Raw genomic sequence first — 23,122 nt, forward strand, 5'->3', positions numbered from 1 at the left:
CCCAAAGAATATGAATCCCTGCAGTCACGAAAGCTTTAAGCCGAGATTTAACCCTGGCTCTTTTCGTTCAAACTTCCGCGCCTGGAGATGGAATCGAACCGGGAGCCCCTCCTTCCTCACAGGGCATCTTAGGCCTACTCTTCCACCTTGGAGACGTTCGTGTTGGAAGGGTGCCGGAGTACCCACGCTTTACCCCACCGCGCGTGGTTTTGCCCATCGACTGATAAGGGGTTCAGGAAAGTCTCCGCTCCGGCGAGATGGAATCGTACCAGCGAAGCCCGGATCGCAAGCTCAGTGCGCTCACCCATTATTCTTATTCTTACATCAACGGTGGCAGCTGCTGATGAACATTGAGCTGCGAGATCTACAGTGATAGAGACGCGGAGGTTACGGTGTGTCCATGTGTGTGTGTATGTGTGTGTGGAGGGTAGCGGTAGTGTAGCGGTTAGCGCTACGCTGCGCTACGAACCTGGCGACCCGGGTTCGATTCCAGCTCACGGTCAACACCAGTGACGATTATCTGAACCGGTCCTGGAACTCCCCCAGGTTGACTGAGCCTCAAATGAGTGCCTGGTGCGATGTGGTAAACATCGCTACTGGGGAGACAAAGGCGGCCGGGCGTGGTGTTGGCCACCCACCCACTCGTGTGCCGTGCCGGCCTTCATAGGTGCTACTCGCTAACAGCACTTGCCCCTAAGGCTATGCGGGGGGTCTTTGTGTTTTTGTGTGGAGGAGTCTTAATTCACTGATTGCTGGGCAGATTTATTTTATTTTCGCTCACGATGGGGGGGGGGGGGTACGGGGGGGGGGGCGCAGAGCGACCGATGATCGTCGCGTGGCAGTCCCTCCGGGCGTTTTTTTTTACATTCCCTGCGCTGGATTTTTTCTTTCAGTTTTTAATTTATTAGGTATAACCCTGTGAGCCATGCGGCTCTTGACTCGGGTTCAACCGCAACAAAGCAAAAACATGAACAAGAAACATCTTAAAGTGACTACACGCAACAGAAAAATCCTGGAAAAAACAGCAAAAGTCTTCCAGAAAAAAACACCGCATTTCAACGCTGTGTGCAAAGATCCCAGTGGGATGCAAGTCAAAAAATAACAACCATAAGACAATTTAGATTAAAGTTATCAGGCCAACTCTATACTACAACAAACAAACATGGCCAGACCAAACAGTCCTCAAAATCACCAAAATAAAGCCACAAAAACAATGTAACAGTGATCATAGGAACTGTGATTCAAATCCAACAACAAACGATATACATAACATGTACGACCAAACCCCGCAGCCATAGCTTCAGAGTCAATGCGGGAGGCTTCGTGTGCGCGGTCACCGGTGGTGGCCGGGCTGAGACCACCAACTCGCTGCACTCGAGAACCCGGTTTAATCACGGCTGAGTCTATTATATGGGTCTCTATGTGAGTATGTGGGTCTCTGTGTGAGTCTATGGGTCTCCATGTGAGTCTGTGGGGTTCAATGTGAGTCTGTGGGTCTCTGTGTGAGTATATGGGTCTCTATGTGAGTCGGCTGAGATTATAAATTAACTGCGCTTGAGAGCCCGGTTTAATCACTGCTGAGTCTATTGCATGGGTCTCTATGTGTCTGTGGGTCTCTATGTTAGTCAATGGGTCTCTGTGTGAGTTTATGGGTCTCCATGTGAGTCTGTGGGGCTCATTGTGATTCTATGGGTCTCTATGTGAGTCATTGGGTCTCTATATGGGTCTCTGTGTGGGTCACCAGTGACCCACATAGAGACCCATAGACCAATATAGGCTTTGTTGTTTTTCATTGCCTTGCCCAGAACCTCTGTTCCACTGCTGTCTCCGCTGGCGCCGTCCGTCACCTTCCCGGCGAGTTACGGCGCTGGTGAACCCTCGCCGATGACAACAGAAACTCTTAGCGCCTCCGGAACTTGTTTTGTCAAAAGGCTACTTTTTGTTTTCATATGAACGTTACCTGCGCTTTGTCCACCCCTTCCATGTGCCGCTGGGCCAGGGTCAGTTTGAGGCCACGAGACGCCCAAGGCCGATCTCGAGGAAATAGGTTAATAATTTTTAGAATGAAGTAATCAAACGTATTCATGTTGGTCTTTACCGTCGTAAAACGTTTCACATTGCGTTCGACTCGAAGAGTGAATTCTTCAAATATATATCACTCATTCGACTAATAATTAAGATTTATAGGACACAGCAGACCCAACTAAGGGCTTCGGAGGGCCGTACAGAAAAGATTAATAAAAATCTATCGTGTATTTAACCTCTCATTCCTTCCAACATTTAATTATTTTCCTCCCCGCTTTACCTGTGGCGAAGTCATGAGTGATGGCACCGTAATTCAGGGACAAAGCGAGCGCATCGCCCGTGCTGCCATTGCTCAGCTGTTCAACCTCAACGTGGAATGTAGAGCCTAAAGGAAGGCCTACAACTTATATACCACGCATCGATATAGGGTCATTGGCATACAGAGTACAATAATAATAATAATGAAGGATTTGTTATGGATAGCTGTACCGTATCTCCTAATCTCGTGGTAGTGCCTTACGCCAACAAGTCATTACTCATAGCTCGCCTAGTAGCAGCAGTAGCGTTCTGACTCCGCGCCTTCGAGTTAAAGATCATTGGGATACAGGGCACAATAATAAAGGATTTGTTATGGATCGGTATACGTTGCACTCTAGTGGTAGTGCCTCACGCCAATAATCCATGGCTCCCAGTGAGCCTAGCAGCAGCAGTAACAGCGTTCCGATTCCCCGCCTCCGGGTTCTGGATCCAACATTGTGGACTATTCGCGGAATATGCCCGCTCGTTATGAATTGCGGTTATTATTAACAGACGTATTATAATATCGCGGGAGATTTTAAGCCCTCTCACGCTGCAGAATGCACGTGCTCGCGATGGCTATTTGCGGCACAACACACATGTACGTATATTTATTCCGCCTGAGATAAATCTCAATAAAACGTTTTAACTCGACAGCGCACTGTGGAAATCAAACTTTCTTGCTTTTTGCAAAACGTTTTTTTATACTTTTAATGTGTTTTTTATTCATACGATCTTTAACGTTTCACTTTCCGCTCTGGGTGAGATTAAAGAGTGGGAATTCTCTTGGCACGTGCCGTCTCTAAACACTTTTACTTCTCTTACTGTTGACGTGTTTCGTACCCGTGGATGCGACACGCGGGGTGAGTGGTGGCGCAGTGGTTAGCGCTCGCTGCACTCCGCCACGCTATAGGTCCGGCCACCTGGGTTCGATTCCTGGCAACTGGCCGGCTAACATCAGTGGCGAGTCACAGTCTGAACCGGTTCCTCAGTTTACTGATGCTGCTGCTGATGATGATGTTGCTGATGCTGCTAATGAAGATGTTACTGATGCTGCTGATGATGCTGATGATGATACTGATGCTGATGATGTTACTGATACTGCTGCTGATGCTGATGATGATGTTACTGATGCTGGTGATGATGCTACTGATGCTGCTGCTGCAGGAGCCGGAGCTTGGGAGTCGCTTCCAGGAGGTGCCCCCTCCTCCCCCGCGCCACGAGGACGCGGGCCGCGCGGTGCTGCACGTGGACGAGCCCGAGCCTGGCCTCGGCACCAACGGTCAGGCGCGCCCCGCCGGACCTGCCCTCTTCACAGTGCCCTCTTCACAGTGCCCTCTTCACAGTGCCCTCTTCACAGTGCCCTCTTCACATTGCCCTCTACCAGTGCCCTCTTCACATTGCCCTCTTCACAGTGCCCTCTTCACAGTGCCCTCTTCACAGTGCTTCACAGTGCCCTCTTCACAGTGCCCTCTTCACAGTGCTTCACAGTGCCCTCTTCACATTGTCCTCTTCACATTGTCCTCTTACCAGTGTCCTCTTACCAGTGTCCTCTTCACAGTGCCCTCTTTACATTCCCCTCTTCACAGTGCCCTCTTCACAGTGCCCTCTTCACAGTGCCCTTTTCACAGTGCCCTCTTCACAGCGCCCTCTTCACAGTGCCCTTCTCACAATGCCCTCCTCGCATTGCCCTCTTCACAATGCCCTCCTCGCAATGCCCTTCTCATAATGCTATTCTCACATTCCCCTTCTCACAATGCCCTCTTTACAATGCCCTCCTTGCATTCCCTTCTAATGCCATTCTCACAGTGCCCTTTTTGCATTGCCCTACTAATGCCCTTCTCACAATACCCTTCTACTGCCCTTCCCACAATGCCCTTCTCGCAGTATTAAGAATGCCTTGCTGCTCCCCTCGCCCTTGGCCCCCCACCCCTCTCCAGTGTTTGTGTACGGGCCGGAGCGGGGGGCCGAGCGGTGCGACGTGGGCGGGGGGCCCCGCTGCTCCCCGCACGCCGCGTGCCGCGACCACGCGACGGGGCCGTGCTGCCACTGTGGCACGGGGTACTACGGGGACGGCAAGCTGTGCCTGCCCGAAGGTGGGGGCCACGCACGCGGGGTCACGTGGGGCCACGCACGCGGGGTCACGTGCGCGGGGTGACGCGGGATCACGCACGTTGGGTCACCTGGGGCCACGCACGCGGGGTCACGTGGGGCCACGTGCGCGGGGTCACGTGGGGCCACGCGCGCGGGGTCACGCGGGGGGTCACGCTCGTGGGGTCACGAGGGGTCACGCGCGCGGGGCCACGCGGAGTCATGCTGGCGGGGGCGCGGTGGGTGGGAGGGTCACGCGGGGCCACGTGGCGTCATACGAGGAGCCACGGTGTCACGATAATAAACCAAGCTGCTTTATTTCGCCAGGTAGTGCCCACTGAGCTATGAGCTCTTGTTGTAGTTGTTGTAGTTGGTTCGGAGACGACCTGGCCACACGTGACGATGGCTCATCATCGCAGTGACTGATATCATCATCATCATCATCATCACCGCATCATCATCGTGGAGGAGGGGGGCAAAACCGGCGGAGGAACCGGGAGAACAATCCACGCTGGGACCACCACGGGGAGAGAGAGAGAACACGCGGGCTCCAAATATATACAACAGCAGGCATCGTCGCCAGGTTTCGGGATCGAACCTTGCCGGTAGAACCTTGCGTAAGTGCTCGCTAAACAGCACTTGCCTCAACAGTCCACTAAGGCTACACGGGGCGGGGGGGGGGGGTGGGGACCTTTCCGCTGTGTCGCGCGCGATCAGGCGCACCGCAGCGCGTAAACGGCAAGGTGAGCGGACGGCTGGTGGTGGTGGGCGACTCCTCCGCGGCCTCCTCGTCCGAGACAGTGGAGCTGAGCGGCTCGGACCTGCACTCGTACGTGGTGGTGAACGACGGGCGAGCGTACGCCGCCGTCAGCCAGGTCCCTGTCGAGCTGGGCTGGTCCATGCTGCCGCTCTACAGCCTCGGCACGGCCGTGGGGTGGATGCTGGCTCTCGAGCAGCCGGGCTTCCAGAACGGCTTCAGCATCACAGGTGATGAGCGCGCTGGGGGGGTGGGGGGTTGGGGTGAGGGGGCTAAACGTAAATAAATAAACAAATAGATAAATATAAAAAAAAACATTTTATAAATCTGTTTTTTTTTTTGTGTTGGAATATTCACGTGTTTTTTTTGTTTCAAATTCACAATGTATTTTTATGGATGATTTTTGTTTGTACTTTTTAACTTTTGTTGCTGACCGGCATGGTGAAGTACGGTCAGATACAACATTTTATTGTGATTAATCCGATGGCAAATGGCTATACGGGGAGGCTCCCCGCCTTTTGTACGCGCGCATGCGTGCCTGCGTACGTACGTGTGCGCGTGTGCTGACGTGCGTTCGCGCGCGCTATCGTGCGTGCGCGCACAGGCGGGCGCTTCGTACGAACCTCGGAGGTGACCTTCCTGCCGGGACGCGAGAGAGTGGTCGTGACGCAGCGCCTCGACGGCATGGACGAGCACGGCCACCTCGTGATCGACACGCGCCTCTCGGGCAGCCTGCCCCGCCTGCCGCCCGACTCCAAGGTGTCGGTGGAGCCCTACGAGGAGCTCTACCAGTACACGCGCAACGGTACGCACGCGCACACACGCACGCACACACGCACGCGCACACGCACGCGCGCACGCACGCACACACGCACGTGCACACACGCACGCACACGCACAGACAACAATCACCCCTGTGGCCTCTGTCTCGCCTCTATCGTCTCCTCCCATGCCCCCTCCTCTCGTCCTCCTCGTTCCCAATCATCTCTCGCTCTGTCTCCCTCTGTCTCTGTCCCTCCTTCTCCCTGCGCCAAATCTCCATTGTCGACCCTTCTCTCTCCTTGCACGCCTGCACTGGAATCAACTCCCCCTGGAGATTGAGCAGCACTGCCCGTAGACTCAACACTGCACCATAGACTCAACACTGCCCATAGACTCAACACTGCCCATAGACTCAACACTGTCCGTAGACTCAACACTGCACCATAGACTCAACACTGCCCATAGACTCAACATTGCCCAAAGACTAAACACTGCACCATAGACTCAACACTGCCCATAGACTCAACACTGCCCGTAGACTCAACACTGCACCATAGACTCAACACTGCCCATAGACTCAACACTGTCCGTAGACTCAACATTGCCCATAGACTCAACACTGCACCATAGACTCAACACTGCACTATAGACTCAACACTGCACCATAGACTCAACACTGCACCATAGACTCAACACTGCACCATAGACTCAACACTGCACCATAGACTCAACACTGCCACATAGACTCAACACTGCACCATAGACTCAACACTGCCCATAGACTCAACACTGTCCGTAGACTCAACACTGCACCATAGACTCAACACTGCACCATAGACTCAACACTGCACTATAGACTCAACACTGCACCATAGACTCAACACTGCACCATAGACTCAACACTGCACCATAGACTCAACACTGCACTTTCGTCTCAACACTGCACCATAGACTCAACACTGCACCATAGACTCAACTCTGCTTCTGCACATGAAGCGGTCCCCCTCCTTCACCTCCTTCCGTTCCTATCTTAAAGCCTCACCTCTTCTCCACTGCCCATTCTCTTCGTCTGCTATCCCCTGGCTCCTCCACTCCTTCCCTCCCCTATAGCCCTTTCGTGATGTCCAAGTGCCCCCCCCCCCAACTCCGCTGTCACTCGTTCCTCAATACCTTGTAAGCCCCCCCCCCTCCCTTGCAAACTCCATCATTCCGTTCCGTGCCACCGTTGTGTAAGCGGGTGTCAAGCGCCTAGACGCGGCTCACAGTAAACACCTTGATTCTGACGTGAATATCAATCCGATTAGATAAACAGCCCTTCGGGGCAAGGGGCTGTTGGCGAGCACCGGTGCAGGCCGGGCCCTGTGCTTGCATGGGGTTGGCGTGGCCAGGCCCGCGTTCCCGATGTTGGCACATCGCACCGGGTACTCATTTGAGGCTGAGTTGACCTAGGGGGAGGCACCCGGAATCGAACTTGTCGCGGCGTGTTTGTAGCGCAGTGCGCTCACCGCTGCGCCACCGCTCCCCACCTTTGCTTGACATACACACACACACCAATTGATACGATGATGCACAGAGCCAGATGAGAGACTCTGATCCACATACAAAGACCCAGATCCCCCACACAGCCTTTCAGCAGATTGTTTTGTTGGGGCAAGCATTGTCAGCGAGCACCGATTAACATTGTTACGAGACACGCGCACACGCACGCACACACACGCACGCACACGCACGCACACACACGCACGCGCACACACGCACGCACATACACGTACGCACATACACACACGCACAACAAGGACACAAAGATCACGCGTGCAGCTTTGGGCATGAATGGAGAGAGTGGTTGGCACGGTCCCTGGTGCAAGGAATTAGCCCCCCGCCCCTCCTCCTCCTCCTCCTCACCACCTCTGTCAAATTGACCCCCCCACTGCCCCCTTTCTTCATTCGTAACCTAGCGCCTGAGACAACCTCCCAGTGCAGTCGCACCGCCTGCACACTCTCGCTGGAGAGCCGCGGACGGAGAGACGAGCGGACGAGAGTCTGGAGGTGTAACCGGGGGGGGGGGAGGGTGGGGGGGATGGGATGGGGGTGATGGAGGGGTGGGGGTGAGGGGGACCTAGAGGGTGGGGGGTGGGGGGCCTGGTGGGGGGGATGGCGGGATGGGGGGTGGGGGAGATGAGGTGGGGGGGATGGGTTGGGGTCGGGGTTTTGGGGGGGCGGGGTGAGCTAGGGGGTTGGGGGGCTGGAGGGATGGGGTCGGGGGGTGGGGGGTAGGGGGATGGGGGGTGGGGGGGTCGGGGGATGGGGGGTAGGGGGATGGGGGGGGTCGGGGGTAGGGGGATGGGGGGGTAGGGGGATGGGGGTGGGGGGGGTAGGGGGATGGGGGGGTAGGGGGATGGGGGGTGGGGGGGGTAGGGGGATGGGGGGGTAGGGGGATGGGGGGCTAGGGGTGGGGGGGCTTGTGGAAGAGGCAGCGCCGTTTGCGTGCCGTGTCTGGACCGGTTTGGGGCTTCTTCAATCTCCCGGTTAAATGAAACGGAACGGCAAAGACGACAGAATTACGGACGGAGAGATGAATATTTTTGTTTATCTTCACATCGTTCTCTCTCTGTCTGTCTCGTTCTCTATGTGTGTGTCTCTCTCCGTCTCTTTCTCTCTCTCTCTCTGTCTCTCCGTGTCTCTCTCCCGCACGCGTGCCCCCTTGTAGGACAGTCGCCTCTCATCTTGCGCGACCGTGGCCGTAACAATTATCGACGGAACTGGTTGACTGAGCGACTGATTAATAATACTCGAGGCCCCGGGGCATTTTGATGATGAATTAAAATGGCTCGATATTTTTTTTATTCATTGTGCTTCTCTTAATTTGCACGACTCCACCTTCAAATCCCGTGCCCTGAGAAAATGCCGACCCCTAATGGATTCTTATCTTCTCCCACCCCATCCGAGACGCGCGATCAATCCGCAGCATCCGTGTCTCGCGCCACGTTGAGTGGTGATGGTGGTGGTGGTTGTAGCGGTTTTTCTCCGGCTTACTCCGCCGTCTCACGGTAGCGTGGCGTTTGGTGGCAAACATCGCAAAGGCGGGGAGCCCTTCTGAGGAGGGGTCTTGAGACTCACCGACGGGGCTTTTGTTGGGTAAATCAGAGGGTGATTCGGTGGTTATTCTTGTAATGGACGGATGTTGACGTGCAGGACACACACGCATACATATAGAGACATACAGAACAAATAACAAAGACAAAGACGCCCCCCCCCCGTATAGCCTTAACAGACTGTTGGGGCAAGTGCTGTTAGCGAGTAGGACCTATGAAGTGCCGGCACGGCACACGATGGGGTGAGTGGCCAACACCACGCCCGGCCGCCTTTGTCTCCCCAGTGGCGATGTTTACACATCGCACCAGGCACTCATTCGAGGCTGAGTCGACCTAGGGGAGGCCCAGGACCGGTTCAGATACTGGGTGTTGGCCGTGAGCGGGAATCGAACTCGGGTCGCCAGGTTCGTAGCGCAGCGTAGCGCTAACCACTACACTACCGCTCCCGGGGACATAGGCACACACGCACACACATACACACACACGCACACACACGCACGCACACACGTACACACACGCACACACACGCACACACACGCATGCACACACACACGCACACTCACGCGCAGGGTTAGGCATGCAAGGACACACACACGCGAGCACGTAGGCACGCACACGCGCACGTAATGAACGTTCAACCTTAACCACATCACAATGATAACCGGCGCTTTGAGGATGTGAGCGCTTTGATTAACGATCTCTGCAAGCAGTTACTTTAGCCTGCACCTCGTCCCCCCCACCGGCTCGCTCGCCCGCTCACTCACCCACAACCACGGGTAGTGGTGGGGGGCAATTATGCTTTTGTGTGTGTGTACGTGTGTGTGTGTACGTGTGTGTACGTGTGTGTGTGTACGTGTGTGTGTGTACGTGTGTGTGTGTACGTGTGTGCGTCTGTGTGTGAGAGCGGTGCTGTAGCGGTGAGCGCACTGCGCTCCGAACTTGGCGACTCGAGTTCGATTTCCGCTCAAGGCCAACACCGGTGACGATTATCTGAACCGGTCTTGGGCCTCCCCTAGGTCGATTCAGCCTCAAATTAATACCTGCTGCGGTGTGTAAACATCGCCACTGGGGAGACAAAGGCGGAGTGCTGGCTACCCATCACCTCGTATGCCGTTCTGGCCTTCATAGGTGCTCGCTAACAGCACTTGCCACCAACAGTATGGCAAAGATTATCCGGGGGATCTTCGTCTTTGGGGAATGTGCGTGTGCACCATGGGGAATGTGCGTGTGCACCTTGGGGAATGTGCGTGTGCACTTTGGGGAATGTGCGTGTGCACTTTGGGGAATGTGCGTGTGCACTTTGGGGAATGTGCGTGTGCACCATGGGGAATGTGCGTGTGCACCATGGGGAATGTGCGTGTGCACTTTGGGGAATGTGCGTGTGCACCATGGGGAATGTGCGTGTGCACCTTGGGGAATGTGCGTGTGCACCATGGGGAATGTGCGTGTGCACCACGGGGAATGTGCGTGTGCACTTTGGAGAATGTGCGTGTGCACTTTGGGGAATGTGCGTGTGCACCTTGGGGAATGTGCGTGTGCACCTTGGGGAATGTGCGTGTGCACTTTGGGGAATGTGCGTGTGCACCACGGGGAATGTGCGTGTGCACTTTGGAGAATGTGCGTGTGCACTTTGGGGAATGTGCGTGTGCACCTTGGGGAATGTGCGTGTGCACCTTGGGGAATGTGCGTGTGCACCATGGGGAATGTGCGTGTGCACCATGGGGAATGTGCGTGTGCACTTTGGGGAATGTGCGTGTGCACCATGGGGAATGTGCGTGTGCACCTTGGGGAATGTGCGCGTGCACCATGGGGAATGTGCGTGTGCACCATGGGGAATGTGCGTGTGCACTTTGGGGAATGTGCGTGTGCACTTTGGGGAATGTGCGTGTGCACCTTGGGGAATGTGCGCGTGCACCATGGGGAATGTGCGTGTGCACCATGGGGAATGTGCGTGTGCACCATGGGGAATGTGCGTGTGCACTTTGGGGAATGTGCGTGTGCACTTTGGGGAATGTGCGTGTGCACCATGGGGAATGTGCGTGTGCACTTTGGGGAATGTGCGTGTGCACTTTGGGGAATGTGCGTGTGCACTTTGGGGAATGTGCGTGTGCACCATGGGGAATGTGCGTGTGCACCATGGGGAATGTGCGTGTGCACCATGGGGAATGTGCGTGTGCACTTTGGGGAATGTGCGTGTGCACTTTGGGGAATGTGCGTGTGCACTTTGGGGAATGTGCGTGTGCACCATGGGGAATGTGCGTGTGCACCATGGGGAATGTGCGTGTGCACTTTGGGGAATGTGCGTGTGCACTTTGGGGAATGTGCGTGTGCACTTTGGGGAATGTGCGTGTGCACCATGGGGAATGTGCGTGTGCACCATGGGGAATGTGCGTGTGCACTTTGGGGAATGTGCGTGTGCACCTTGGGGAATGTGCGTGTGCACTTTGGGGAATGTGCGTGTGCACCTTGGGGAATGTGCGTGTGCACTTTGCAGTTGCTGCATTTAAGCCGAAACATCTGGAACCGTTACCTCCTCCTTCCTGAGAACATCCGCCAGTTGCCTTCGAGATGCACCTAGCCTGGCACAAGCGCCGTGGTTATGTCACCGCCACTTATTTTGAAAACGGTGATTGTTGTTGGATGTGCGCTATATGTATTGCGTGTGTTATGGGGAGCGGTGGTGTAGCGGTTAGCGCGCTGCGCTGCGCTACGCTGAGCTACGAACCCGGCGACCCAAGGTCGTTTACCCGCTCGCGGCCAACACCGGTGACGATTATATCTGAACCGGCCCTGGGCCTCCCCTCCCCTAGGTCGACTCAGCCTCAAACGATCACCTGGTGCAGTGTCTAAATATCGCCACTCGCGAGACAAAGGCGGCCGGGCGTTGCGCTGCTCCCCCCCCCCCCCCGCGTGCCGTTACAACCTTCATCAGGTGCTGCTCGCGAACAGCGCCACTTGCCCCAACAGTCTGTCAAGGCTATACTGGGATTTCTGGTCTTTGTCTTTGGTGGGTGGGGGGGGCAGGGCGGAGGAGAAGGTCTGGGCTGGTGGAACGTCCCGAGTATTGTAACCGTGGATGGCGCCGGGCGGACGAGAGAACAATAAACATACTTCCCCGCAAAGTGTCAGGGGGTTTGGGAGTCACAGGCGGCGTCGCCGCACGCGCACACTCGCTTCGCTCCCGCGATTTCGGTGCAGAGGTTCCCTGGCGGTTGCGATCCGACGGGGCGCCCTGGTTATCGCCGCCGCTGTGAGTGAACCTGGAAAACAGCAAAATATACATATCTATTTATATATAAAAACAATACTCGCGTCAGTAGATCCCGTGACGCCCTTCAAAGAAGGTTATTGGAGGTCCGGGGGAAGGACAACAAACTATGGGTCTCTCTGCGAGTCAATGGGTCTCTGTGTGAGTCTATGGGTCTCTGTGTGAGTCTATGGGTATCTCTGCGAGTCAATGGGTCTCTGTGTGAGTTTATGGGTAACTGTGTGAGTATATGGGTCTCTGTGTGAGTATATGGGTCTCTGTGTGAGTCTATGGGTCTCTGTGTGAGTCTATGGGTCTCTGTGTGAGTCTATGGGTCTCTGTGTGAGTCTATGGGTATCTGTGTAAGTATATGGGTCTCTGTGTGAGTCTATGGGTATCTGTGTGAGTCTATGGGTCTCTGTGTGAGTCTATGGGTATCTGTGTGAGTATATGGGCCTCTGTGTGAGTCTATGTATGTTGAACTTCTTTCGCACCGTACGTAACCCAACCGTAATCGGAGGTGCAGGGGAAGGACAACAATCTAAAGACAAAAATCAGTTCTAGAGAAATTAGTTTTCAATGTAGATTGATTGCTGACCGCTTGACGTTTTGGGGCCTGTGGGCCGACTGCGCTGTGCAAACCGTGTAATACAATAACAACAACAACAACAAAAACTGGTAAAGCTACAGAGACATACTTCCCCGCGCTGGTCAGCGACGGTCGGTCAAGAGAGCAGTGGCCAATAGAGAAAGGGGTAGCGTTGGGCCAAACCCCAACGCTGTAGCCTACTATGGTCCCCGCGTTGACGGACACACGTCACGTAAGAGAGATGTAAAAATTCACCCTCCAAAATGAAATACAAATTCACACCAACCATCCCGGCCGGGTCTAAGCAATTTGAACTCTGGGCCCAGTGACATTTGAAATCGGAAACTCGAGGCGCTTGGAGGTTGACGCAACTCGGCTCCCTGAACCCGTCCGCTGACCCCAATCAATCCCAGGCATTGAGTGCGCAGGCGGTGAAACTGCGTGCACCAGGGGCAGGAGGGGCCCGGACGAAGAGAGCGGGTGGGGGGGGGGTTAGTGGTAGGGGGGGTAATTGGACAGTTGAGGCTGCTGATGAAAAGCAGATGCAGGGTCTGCAAGTGTCGTGGAAAGAGCAGCCCGGCCCCTCCCACGCATCCATCCTCCCTCATCCATCCTCCCTCATCCACCCTGCCTCGTCCATCCTCCCTCGTCCAACCTGCCTCGTCCACCCTGCCTCGTCCAACCTGCCTCGTCCACCCTGCCTCGTCCACCCTCCCTCGTCCACCCTCCCTCGTCCACCCTCCCTCGTCCACCCTGCCTCGTCCACCCTGCCTCGTTCACCCTGCCTCGTCCACCCTCCCTCGTCCACCCTCCCTCATCCAGCCTCCTTCATCCACCCTGTCTCGTCCACCCTCCCACCTCCACCCTCCCACGAGCCACAGCAGCAATGGCAGAATCGGCCCCCCACCCACCGCCCCCACCCCCCGCCCCCGCCCCCCGCCCCCCGCCCCCCGCCCTGGGTTTATTTTCTTTCCCGCCGGGTTTATTTTTCGCGGGCTGCGTCGGTCGCTCACTCAGCCTGACAAGTTGCAGGGGGAGCACGGGGGGGCGGGGGAGCAGGGTGGGGGCAGGAGGGTGGGAGTAGAGGGGGTGGGGGCAGTAAACAAGTAAATAAATCGCCCGCTACAAACCGCGCCGGGCTGCTGGTGTACTAAAGACAAAGATCACCCGTGTAGCCTGCAGCAGACTGTGGGCGATGTCTCATTTAAGGCTGAGTCGACCTACGTGGGCTGGTGCGTGCTCACACGCGTGTCGACACGTGCTTTGCCAGTGCGGAAGAGACGTGTCGGCTTCTAAAACCATCACCTACCAGCGCCTCTATTAATTTAGTGCCACGCATTTTTTTGTAAATTCGCCATTCATGGGCAGAGCAGCCGTCTGCTGCAGCGAAGAAGGTGAACGCGCCAGACGCTGCGACGTCAGGGTTTGATGCGATCTCCCTGGGTAACAAAAAGAATAAAAATTAATATAATAATCCGACATCCCCCCCCCACCCACCTCGCCACTCCTCGTCGCCCAGACCTCTGTCCACCCAGCAAGTCATTCAGTCGATCGACCGGCAGGCAGGCAAGGCAAGGCAAGTCGATCGGCCAAGACCAGTGACGGATTATCCCAACCGGGTCCTGGGCCTCCCCTAGGTAGACTCGGCCTCAAATGAGCACCTGATGGCACGTGTTTTTTGTTGTTGTTGAAACATCGGCAAAAAAAACGTCGGGAGACAAAGGCGGCCGAGCTTGATGCTGTCCGCCGCCCACCGCCTTGTGCGCCAGAGTGCCGCTCGCTCACAGCCCTTGCGTCGGCGGTCTCTGCGAAGGCTACGAGCGATCGTGTAGCGTTTAAAAACATCGCCACTGGGGAGACAAAGACGGACGGGCGGGCGTGCTGCTGGCCACCCAGCTGCTCGTGTGTGCCGTGCCGGCCTTCACAGGTGCCGCTACTCGCTAACAGCGCTTGCCCCAACAGTCTGTTAAGGCTACACGGGGGGATCTTTTGTCCTTGTGGCGAGTGTGGAAGAGTAGGCCAAACACGCCTCGTGCGGTGGGCGAAGGCAATTTCAGGGGCTGCTCCTTTCCCCCCCCCCCCGCGGCCGCCGCCCATCTTCACCTCCAGCACTTATCTCGCCATGTACGGAGTCGAGCGAGCGGAGCGAGTCTTGTTGATCCGTTCCGTATTTGCAGTTTTCCTTTCGGTGGGGGCCAGGGTGGCGGTGGCGGTGGGGAGGAAGGGTGGTTGAGGGTGGGGGGGGGTGGCGATGCTGGCTGAGTGTTGTTGCTCACGCCAGGTACTTCATCATCATCATCATCAGGCTGGGCGTGATGGATGTGCCATTGGTGTGGGGCTTCATCGCTCGGCCGTTGTGGTCCTCTCTTTCTCCTCTCTCTCCCTGCCTGCGAATTCCGCCCGGCCCGGTCCGGCCCGAGCTGGCCCAGCCTGGACGCGCGTTCGATGCGGGGGGGGGGGGCGATTGGTGCGTTGAATTTGAAATCGACACCTTAATTAACTCCCGCATTCTCAGACGAACGCGGAGAGCGAAAGGAGGGCGCTCTCCCCCCACAGCTTCAGGAATGATAAAAAAAAAGCGTGCCTCCTGAAGAAGCTTCCCGGCAACGTGGAGCGGAACGTCGGACGTCGTGCCGAACAGCGCACGTGGCACAAACCCCTCCCCCCCCCCCCCCCCCGGAAGACGCATCGGTCGACGGGAGCTGCGTGGACAGCAGCGCAACTGCGGCCAACTTCAGCAGTGGCAGAGCTTCATAGCTCATCGGATTCCTCCGGTGTCAAAATAAATATTCTGATTGTGGAGTGACATCATTTGTGTTTGTGCGTTACCCACGACCAATGCCCGTTCACTTGGGAAGTGACATCGTCTGGGTTCGTGCGGTACCCACAATCCTAGATTTGAAGCTTTTCGTGACTGCAAAGATTCATACTCTTTGTTTTTTTCGGTAAAGTCACGTAGGTAAAATAAAATAAATGAAAACAACTAATTCATAATAAAGGTTTTTGGGGTTAGATCGCGTTATTTATAAATGTGTCGTAACCCTACACCACCCGACACGGCCAATCAGCAAAAGTTTCACGTTGACAAAAGACAATTAGTTCACTACTTTAGCCCACCAGTGTGTTGAAGAGTGAATCCACATCTACAGTTTGAATACGACGTTTCGCTGGTAATTACATCCAGCATCATCGGGCAATTCGCCAGAATGGTAAAGCCCTCGCTTGCTCCCGGTCTTAAATAGAGCAGCAGGGTGACGTCATCATTTAACTCATTCATGTGCAGTAATTATATAATCGATTGGTAATCAGTCAATGGTTATGATTAGTAATGAGTTATAGATTAGTAATTAGTTGTAATGTGTGTTATTGTGATTATATGCTATGTTAGTAATCTGTTAATTAGTATGTGTTTCCCCTATAAGGAATTGTAATATGTATTATTTAATAATACGCTTCCAAGCCACACTAAGCCTATAGCTATCAGAGCGATTAAAGTTATTTCTATTTCTCCCAATTTCAATGGATTCTCTAATTAGTCTTTGCCAGTAATAATTCGTTTTACACAACACTTCAACGTTATCAAAATCAATTGAGTGCCCTTGTTGGCAAGCATGTTCTGCCACTGCCGACAGTTGTGCTTGAGATAATTTAACATTTCTTCGGTGTTCTTTTAGTCTTATGCTGATGCTACGTTCCGTCTGTCCAATATAGCATCTACCACGTAAACAATTAATCCGATATGCACCATCTGTTGATAATTTAGGTAATTCGTCTTTAGTGCAAGATACTAGTTTTTGAATTTTGTGTACTGTGCCAAATCTAACTGTAATGTTTTGCTTTTGCAAAACACGGGCTAATTTGTCAGTTACTCCTGAGATATATGGAATTTTAATTGTTTTAACAATCTGATCGCTTTCAGCAGTGTTGCTTTGCGATCGTGATTTGGCATTCAGTGCTCTGTTAATTTGAGTATTATTGCAGCCATTCTGTCGTAATGCTTATTTAACGTGTTTGATTTCTCTCACTAGACTTTCACCATCTGACACTGTTTTAGCCCGATGTATGAGCGTCGTGATAAGAGAGGATTTATGAGCTGGATGATGATGCGAATCTGCATTCAGATAGGCATCAGTGTGCGTTTGCTTTCTGTAAATGATGTGTGTTATTTTACCGTTTAGGCCGTGTCCAAGCAAAATATCTAGGAACGGGAGTATGTTATTCACCTCCATTTCCATGGTGAACTGGATGGCCGGGTTTTGTGCATTGAGATTATTTAGAAAATCATTAAGTGTATCTTTACCATGTGGCCAGACAACCAAAGTGTCATCCACATATCTAAACCAAAAAGATGGTTTTAATGTGCTCGAGGCAAGTGCTCTTATTTCAAAGTTTTCCATTTACAGATTTGCTATAGCAGGAGATAAAGGAGAGCCCATTGCTGCTCCTTCCTTTTGTTTAAAGAAATCCCCTCTCCATAAGAAGTAAGTGTTATTTAAACAATGGTCAGCAAGTTTCGGAATATCTTTTGGTAAACCTGTATTCTTTACTAGTGTATCAAGTAATTTAAGCGATTCGTTCACTGTAACCTTAGTGAATAGAGAAATCACATCAAAACTTACCAGAATATCATTAGGATTAAGTTTAATATCTTTAATTACATTCACAAGATGTTCTGAATTTCTTATGCATGAAGATGTCCTACTGATGTTGGGCTGTATTTGTTCAGTTATTTATTTTGCTAATTTGTAAGTGGCAGAGTCAATTGTACTGACTGGGTCGTAATGGGATGCCGCTTTTATTAATCTTTGGTAACCCATACAGTCTAGGTGGTTTTGAGGCCCTTGGCTTAATTTGGTGTTGCTCATTCTTAGGGATTAATGAATTTGCAATTATTGCAGTAGCCTTACATTCCAATGTATTAGTTGGATCTCGTTTAATTTTAATGTAGGTATTTTCCTCTAGTAAATTTCTAATTTTATTATCATAATCGGCTCGTGACATAACTACAGTAGTGCGGCCTTTATCAGCTGCCAAGATTTGGATATCTTAATTTACACGGAGCTCTCTTAAGGCTTTTGCTTCGTTAGAGCTAATATTTACTTTTGGAACTTTGCTATTCTCAATTATTTTGGCAACCTCGTGTCTAGTCATCTCTGCCTCATTATGTGGAAGGAGTCTTACTGCTGATTCTACCTCAGCAATTATCTCATCCACTGGAATTGTGTGTGGGGTAACGGCAAAGTTAAGGCCTTTAGAAAGGACAGAGATCATGTCACTAGTTAAAACAGTGTTAGTCAAATTTCGATTTAAAGCTTTCGTGACTGCAAGGATTCACCTTCTTTGGTTCTTTCGATAAAGTCACGTAGAATGAGAATAAAATAATAATAATTTTATTTTATCAATTTATTATTTTATTCTCATTCTGCGTGACTTTACCGAAAGAACCAAAGAAGTGTTAATCAAGTTCATTACGGTTTTGTTTTTAAATTGTTCGTTTTTAGTAGGGATTTGTTTATTATAAAGTCTAGAAAATGTATTCATTTGGTTAGTTTTTGTTAGATTAAACACATTATCAGCCGATTGTTGTGTTATGGTATCTATTATATTCCAATAATGCATGGATACACTATTGCTTATATCTAAGTGTAACTGCTTTAGCGATTCCGAAATGTAAGATAATTCACTCCTGTTGTGCTGTATTCTCTCTATTAATAATAATTCGCTAGCTTTGTGTAGTATTTGGTTAGCTTTAGAATACTTTGTGATGTGTTATTTTAACAGCGTTTGGTATTACCTTTGAATCTCTGCACCTTTTGAGGAACGCCAGGGAAGATATCAATTTTATCCGCTTAATGCGGAGGTTCTCCAACTTTCTGGTTTTAAGAAAAGTATCCTCCCCATAGAGGTTAGTCAGTTTAACACGTAGGCTCTCGCGACCAATATTATTCATATTTTAGGTCTTCGGGTTAGATCGCGTTATTTATAACGTTGAAGTATTGTGTAAAACTAATTATTACTGGCATTGACTAATTAGAGAATCCATTGAAATTGAGAGAAATAGAAATAACTTTAATCGCTCTGATAGCTATAGGCTTAGTGCGGTTTGGAAGCGAATTATTAAATAATACATATTACAATTCCGTATAGGGGAAACACATACTAATTAACAGATTATTAATGTAGCATATAATCACAATAACACACATTACAACTAATTACTAATCTACAACTCATTGCTAATCATAACCATTGACTGATCACAAATCGATTATATAATTACTGCACCTGAATGAGTTAAATGATGACGTCACCCTGCTGCTCTATTTAAGACTGGGAGCAAGTGAGGGCTTTACCATTCTGGCGAATTGCCCGATGATGCTGGATGTAATTACCAGCGAAACGTCGTATTCAAACTGTAAATGTTGTGGATTCACTCTTCAACACACCGTTGGGCTAAAGTAGTGAACTAATTGTCTTTTGTCAATGTGACACTTTTTTGCTGATTGGCCGTGTCGGGTGGTGGAGGATTACGAAACATTTATAAATAACACGATCTAACCCAAAAACCTTTATTATTAATAATATTGGTCGCGAAAGCCTACGTGTTAAACTGAAAACAACTAAATTAAATCACGACGTTTTGGAGGCAACACAAGCTTCCGTCTTCAGGTGTAACAGCCACATAAAAAAACTGTATCAAGTGAGGAGCTCTGAGACACCTGAGATTATATAGAGGTTAAAGGGAGGGGGGGAGGGGGGAGGAGCCAGAACCACAGATCACAAACTGAATGTTAACAAAATCGTTATTAATCAGAGTAACATCCCGATTTCGGACAATCTGAAAACGGTATTGGCTAAAGGGCTAAATTTTGCTGTCAACCCTAAACATATACCAGTAGAGGATATCATCTCTTAGGTCGATGTAGCCCTCAAAGGCATAGGACCCATCCAAGCGGACGTTGCGAGAGTTGAAATAGCCACTTTTCTCAAGAATGCTAAGAAACCCATTAGAAACATTAGCAAAAACGAACGCTCTGAACTCGCGAATTTAAAAAAGAGCGATGATATAGCCATCCTCTCGGCCGACAAGGGCAATGCCACTGTCATTATGGATAAAAACTCGTACAACAACAAAATCCAGGACCTACTCAATTATGGGAGTTACTCAAAAATTAAAAGTGATCCTACTAACAGCCTAACGATAAAAACCAACAAGATCATCACTAGTTCGACTTCCCTAATCGAACCAACCAAACGTCCCTCCCTAAAACCCTCAGCTGCAAGACCTCCCAGACTCTATGGTCTTCCCAAGATCCATAAAGAAGGTACCCCACTACGATCCATCGTGTCCACGATTAACTCCCCTACCTACAAGCTAGCCCGTTTTTTATCGGATACTCTGCTTCCCTTCACTGGCAAGACCACCTTAGCAGTACATAACTCAACCCAATTGGTTTCTATGGCCAAGGACATTGTACTATCTCCTGATGATATCCTCGTCAGCTTTGACGTGGTCTCTCTGTTCACCAAGGTCCCAGTACCTGATACCATAACAATAATTGAAGATTTGGTCCAACATGGACTGAACCCTGATGTACCTGCACTGGTTAGGCACTGCCTCACCAATACTTACTTTACCTGTAATGGTACCTTCTACAAAACAAAATGAGGGTACCCCTATGGGTCCCCCCTTGTCACCAGTGATAGCCAATGTTTTCATGGAGAAATTTGAATCAGACGCCATCCAGACATCCACCCTTCGTCCTTCCCTGTGGAAGAAATATGTGGATGACACTTTCGTCATTTGGCCACATGGCCTCCCAGCTTTGAACCATTTTCTAGACCACATCAATTCCAGACACCCATCCAGACACCCATCCACCATGGAAGTGGAGAAAGATGGCAAGCTGCCATTCTTGGATATTCTGTTTGAGAGGAGGACTGATGGCTCTTTTGGACATTCTGTTTACAGGAAGTCCACCCACACAGATTCCTACTTGAAGCGTGATTCCCACCACCAACCGGCTCAAAAGAATTATCTCATCAAAACATTATACCACAGAGCTCATTGCATTTCTGACCAATACCACCTGGCCAGTGAATTAAAACATGTACACCTGGCCCTCAAGATGAACGGTTACTCTGACCATACTATCTGCCAAGCTGTTTCTCCCACCATACAGAAACAACCACCTGATACTCCAATCAAAATCATCACACTGCCATACATGGCAGGCGTTACCAAAAATATTTCCAAAATTCTAAACAAACACAAGATCCAGGTCCGGTTCAATACTGTACACAAAATCCGTAATCTGATCCAATCCGTAAAAAATGTCATTCCTGACTTACAGTACCCCGGTGTTTACAAATTGAGTTATACCTGCGGTGATTGCTATATCGGGGAGACGAAACGACATGTTTCTGACCGAATTCGCGAGCACAAATCAGATTTGAAACACGGCAGAACGAATTCTTCGGCCGTGGCTGATCATTGTTTCAACACAGCGGGTTCTCATGACATTGTCTTCTCCGATGCCAAAGTGCTCTGCAAACCTTCCGGTTATTACCAAAGATTTGTCCATGAAGCCATCCATATATACAAACATAGACACAACTTCAACCGAGAATATGGTTTTAAATTGAGCAACCATTGGAAAGATGTCATAAACCAAGTCAAACTTTAGCTGCCTTATAATGGTACAACCTTTCCATTTAGCTCGCGCAGTGAACCTCCGCATCTCCCGAACCCCCTGCAGCATAACAAAAGGCGGCTTAACTTAGCCCTCCCCCCCCACTCACGTCCCTGCCTGGCTCCTCCCCCCCCCCCCCTTAACCTGTATATAATCTCGGGTGTCTCAGAGCTCCTCACTTGATACAGCTATTTTGCTGTGACTGTTCCACCTGAAGACGGAAGCTTGTGTTGCCTCCGAAACGCCGTGATTTAATTTAGTTGTTTTCATTTATTTTATTTTACCTACGTGACTTTACCGAAAAAACCAAAGAGTACCCACAATCCTGTTTTGTATTTTCAAATCGAGGCTTTTGTTTCTGTACGAGTAACCGGCAGCGGCTTTGTACACTTTCTGTCGGCTTGAGCGGCATCTTTCATGCGAGGCGAATAACTGGGTTCGCTGATGATGATGCTGATGAGAATTGCGCGCGTGTGTGTATATATATTGTTTGTTTTCGGTTGGGTTTTTTTTCCCCCCCAACGTGCTATGGACGTCACGAAACGAAGCGAATCATCTATTTGGAAACCCCCGTGCGTCCGAGAAGGGCCGCGCGAGAGACGACATCACGACGACGCCGCTACGACGTTGCGACGACATCGCCGCGACGTTGCCACGACGTCGCCACGACGTTGCGACGACATAGCAACGACGTCACGGCGTTGCGACGACGTTGCTTCGACGTTGTCGCGATGTTGCGATGACATCGCGACGACGCTGCTACGACGTCACGACGTTGCGACGACGTTGCTGCGACGTCACGACGTTGCGACGACATCGCCGCGACGTTGCCACGACGTCGCCACGACGTTGCGACGACATAGCAACGACGTCACGGCGTTGCGACGACGTTGCTTCGACGTTGTCGCGATGTTGCGATGACATCGCGACGACGCTGCTACGACGTCACGACGTTGCGACGACGTTGCTGCGACGTCACGACGTTGCGACGACGTTGCTGCGACGTCACGACGTTGCAACGACGCTGCTACGACGTCACGACGTTGCGACGACGTTGCTGCGACGTCACGACGTTGCGACGACGCTGCTACGACGTCACGACGTTGCCACGACGTTGCTGCGACGTCACGACGTTGCCACGACGCTGCTGCGACGTCACGACGTTGCGACGACGCTGCTGCGACGTCACGACGTTGCGACGACGCTGCTACGACGTAGCGACGACGTTGGCGACGACGTTGCAACGACATTGCCACGACGTTGCCACGACGTTGCCACGGCCTTGTGACGAGGTTTCTCATGTTGCCGCTGCAGTGGTGACGTCGACGTCGTTGCGGGAGTACGTCGTGGACTACGGCAGCGGCCGCACCGAGACGTTCAGGCAGACGTGGAAGCAGAACATCACCTACCAGGTGCTGTTCTCTCCTCTCCCTCTCCTCTACATCATCATCATCATCGTCGTCGTCATCGTCATTGTTGGCATTGTCCTTATCGGCGGCGTCGTCGTCATTCTAATCATCATTGTGGTCATCGTCATCGCGATCACCATCATCATACTCGTCAGCGTCA

The 23,122-nt window shown here is 51.6% G+C and overlaps 1 protein-coding gene and 1 long non-coding RNA gene across 2 annotated transcripts in view; both read left to right on the forward strand.

The window, feature by feature from the left end:
* The window catches only part of LOC142929339 (uncharacterized), a 335,621-nt gene that overhangs the window by 154,254 nt on the left and 158,245 nt on the right, over positions 1–23,122 (forward strand). The window lies entirely within an intron of this gene.
* Positions 1–23,122, forward strand: part of LOC116947060 (nidogen-1-like) — a 128,542-nt gene that overhangs the window by 43,219 nt on the left and 62,201 nt on the right. The window contains exons 6-10 of the mRNA XM_032962448.2: positions 3,490–3,604; positions 4,263–4,418; positions 5,131–5,400; positions 5,775–5,975; positions 22,868–22,965. Of these exons, the coding sequence (XP_032818339.2) occupies positions 3,490–3,604; positions 4,263–4,418; positions 5,131–5,400; positions 5,775–5,975; positions 22,868–22,965 (840 nt within the window). The remainder of the gene's footprint in view (positions 1–3,489; positions 3,605–4,262; positions 4,419–5,130; positions 5,401–5,774; positions 5,976–22,867; positions 22,966–23,122) is intronic.

This window comes from Petromyzon marinus, chromosome 29, assembly GCF_048934315.1.
Source record: "Petromyzon marinus isolate PM22_M1 ecotype Great Lakes invasive population chromosome 29, UKy_Petmar_22M1.pri1.0, whole genome shotgun sequence".
Classification (NCBI taxonomy): domain Eukaryota; kingdom Metazoa; phylum Chordata; class Hyperoartia; order Petromyzontiformes; family Petromyzontidae; genus Petromyzon; species Petromyzon marinus.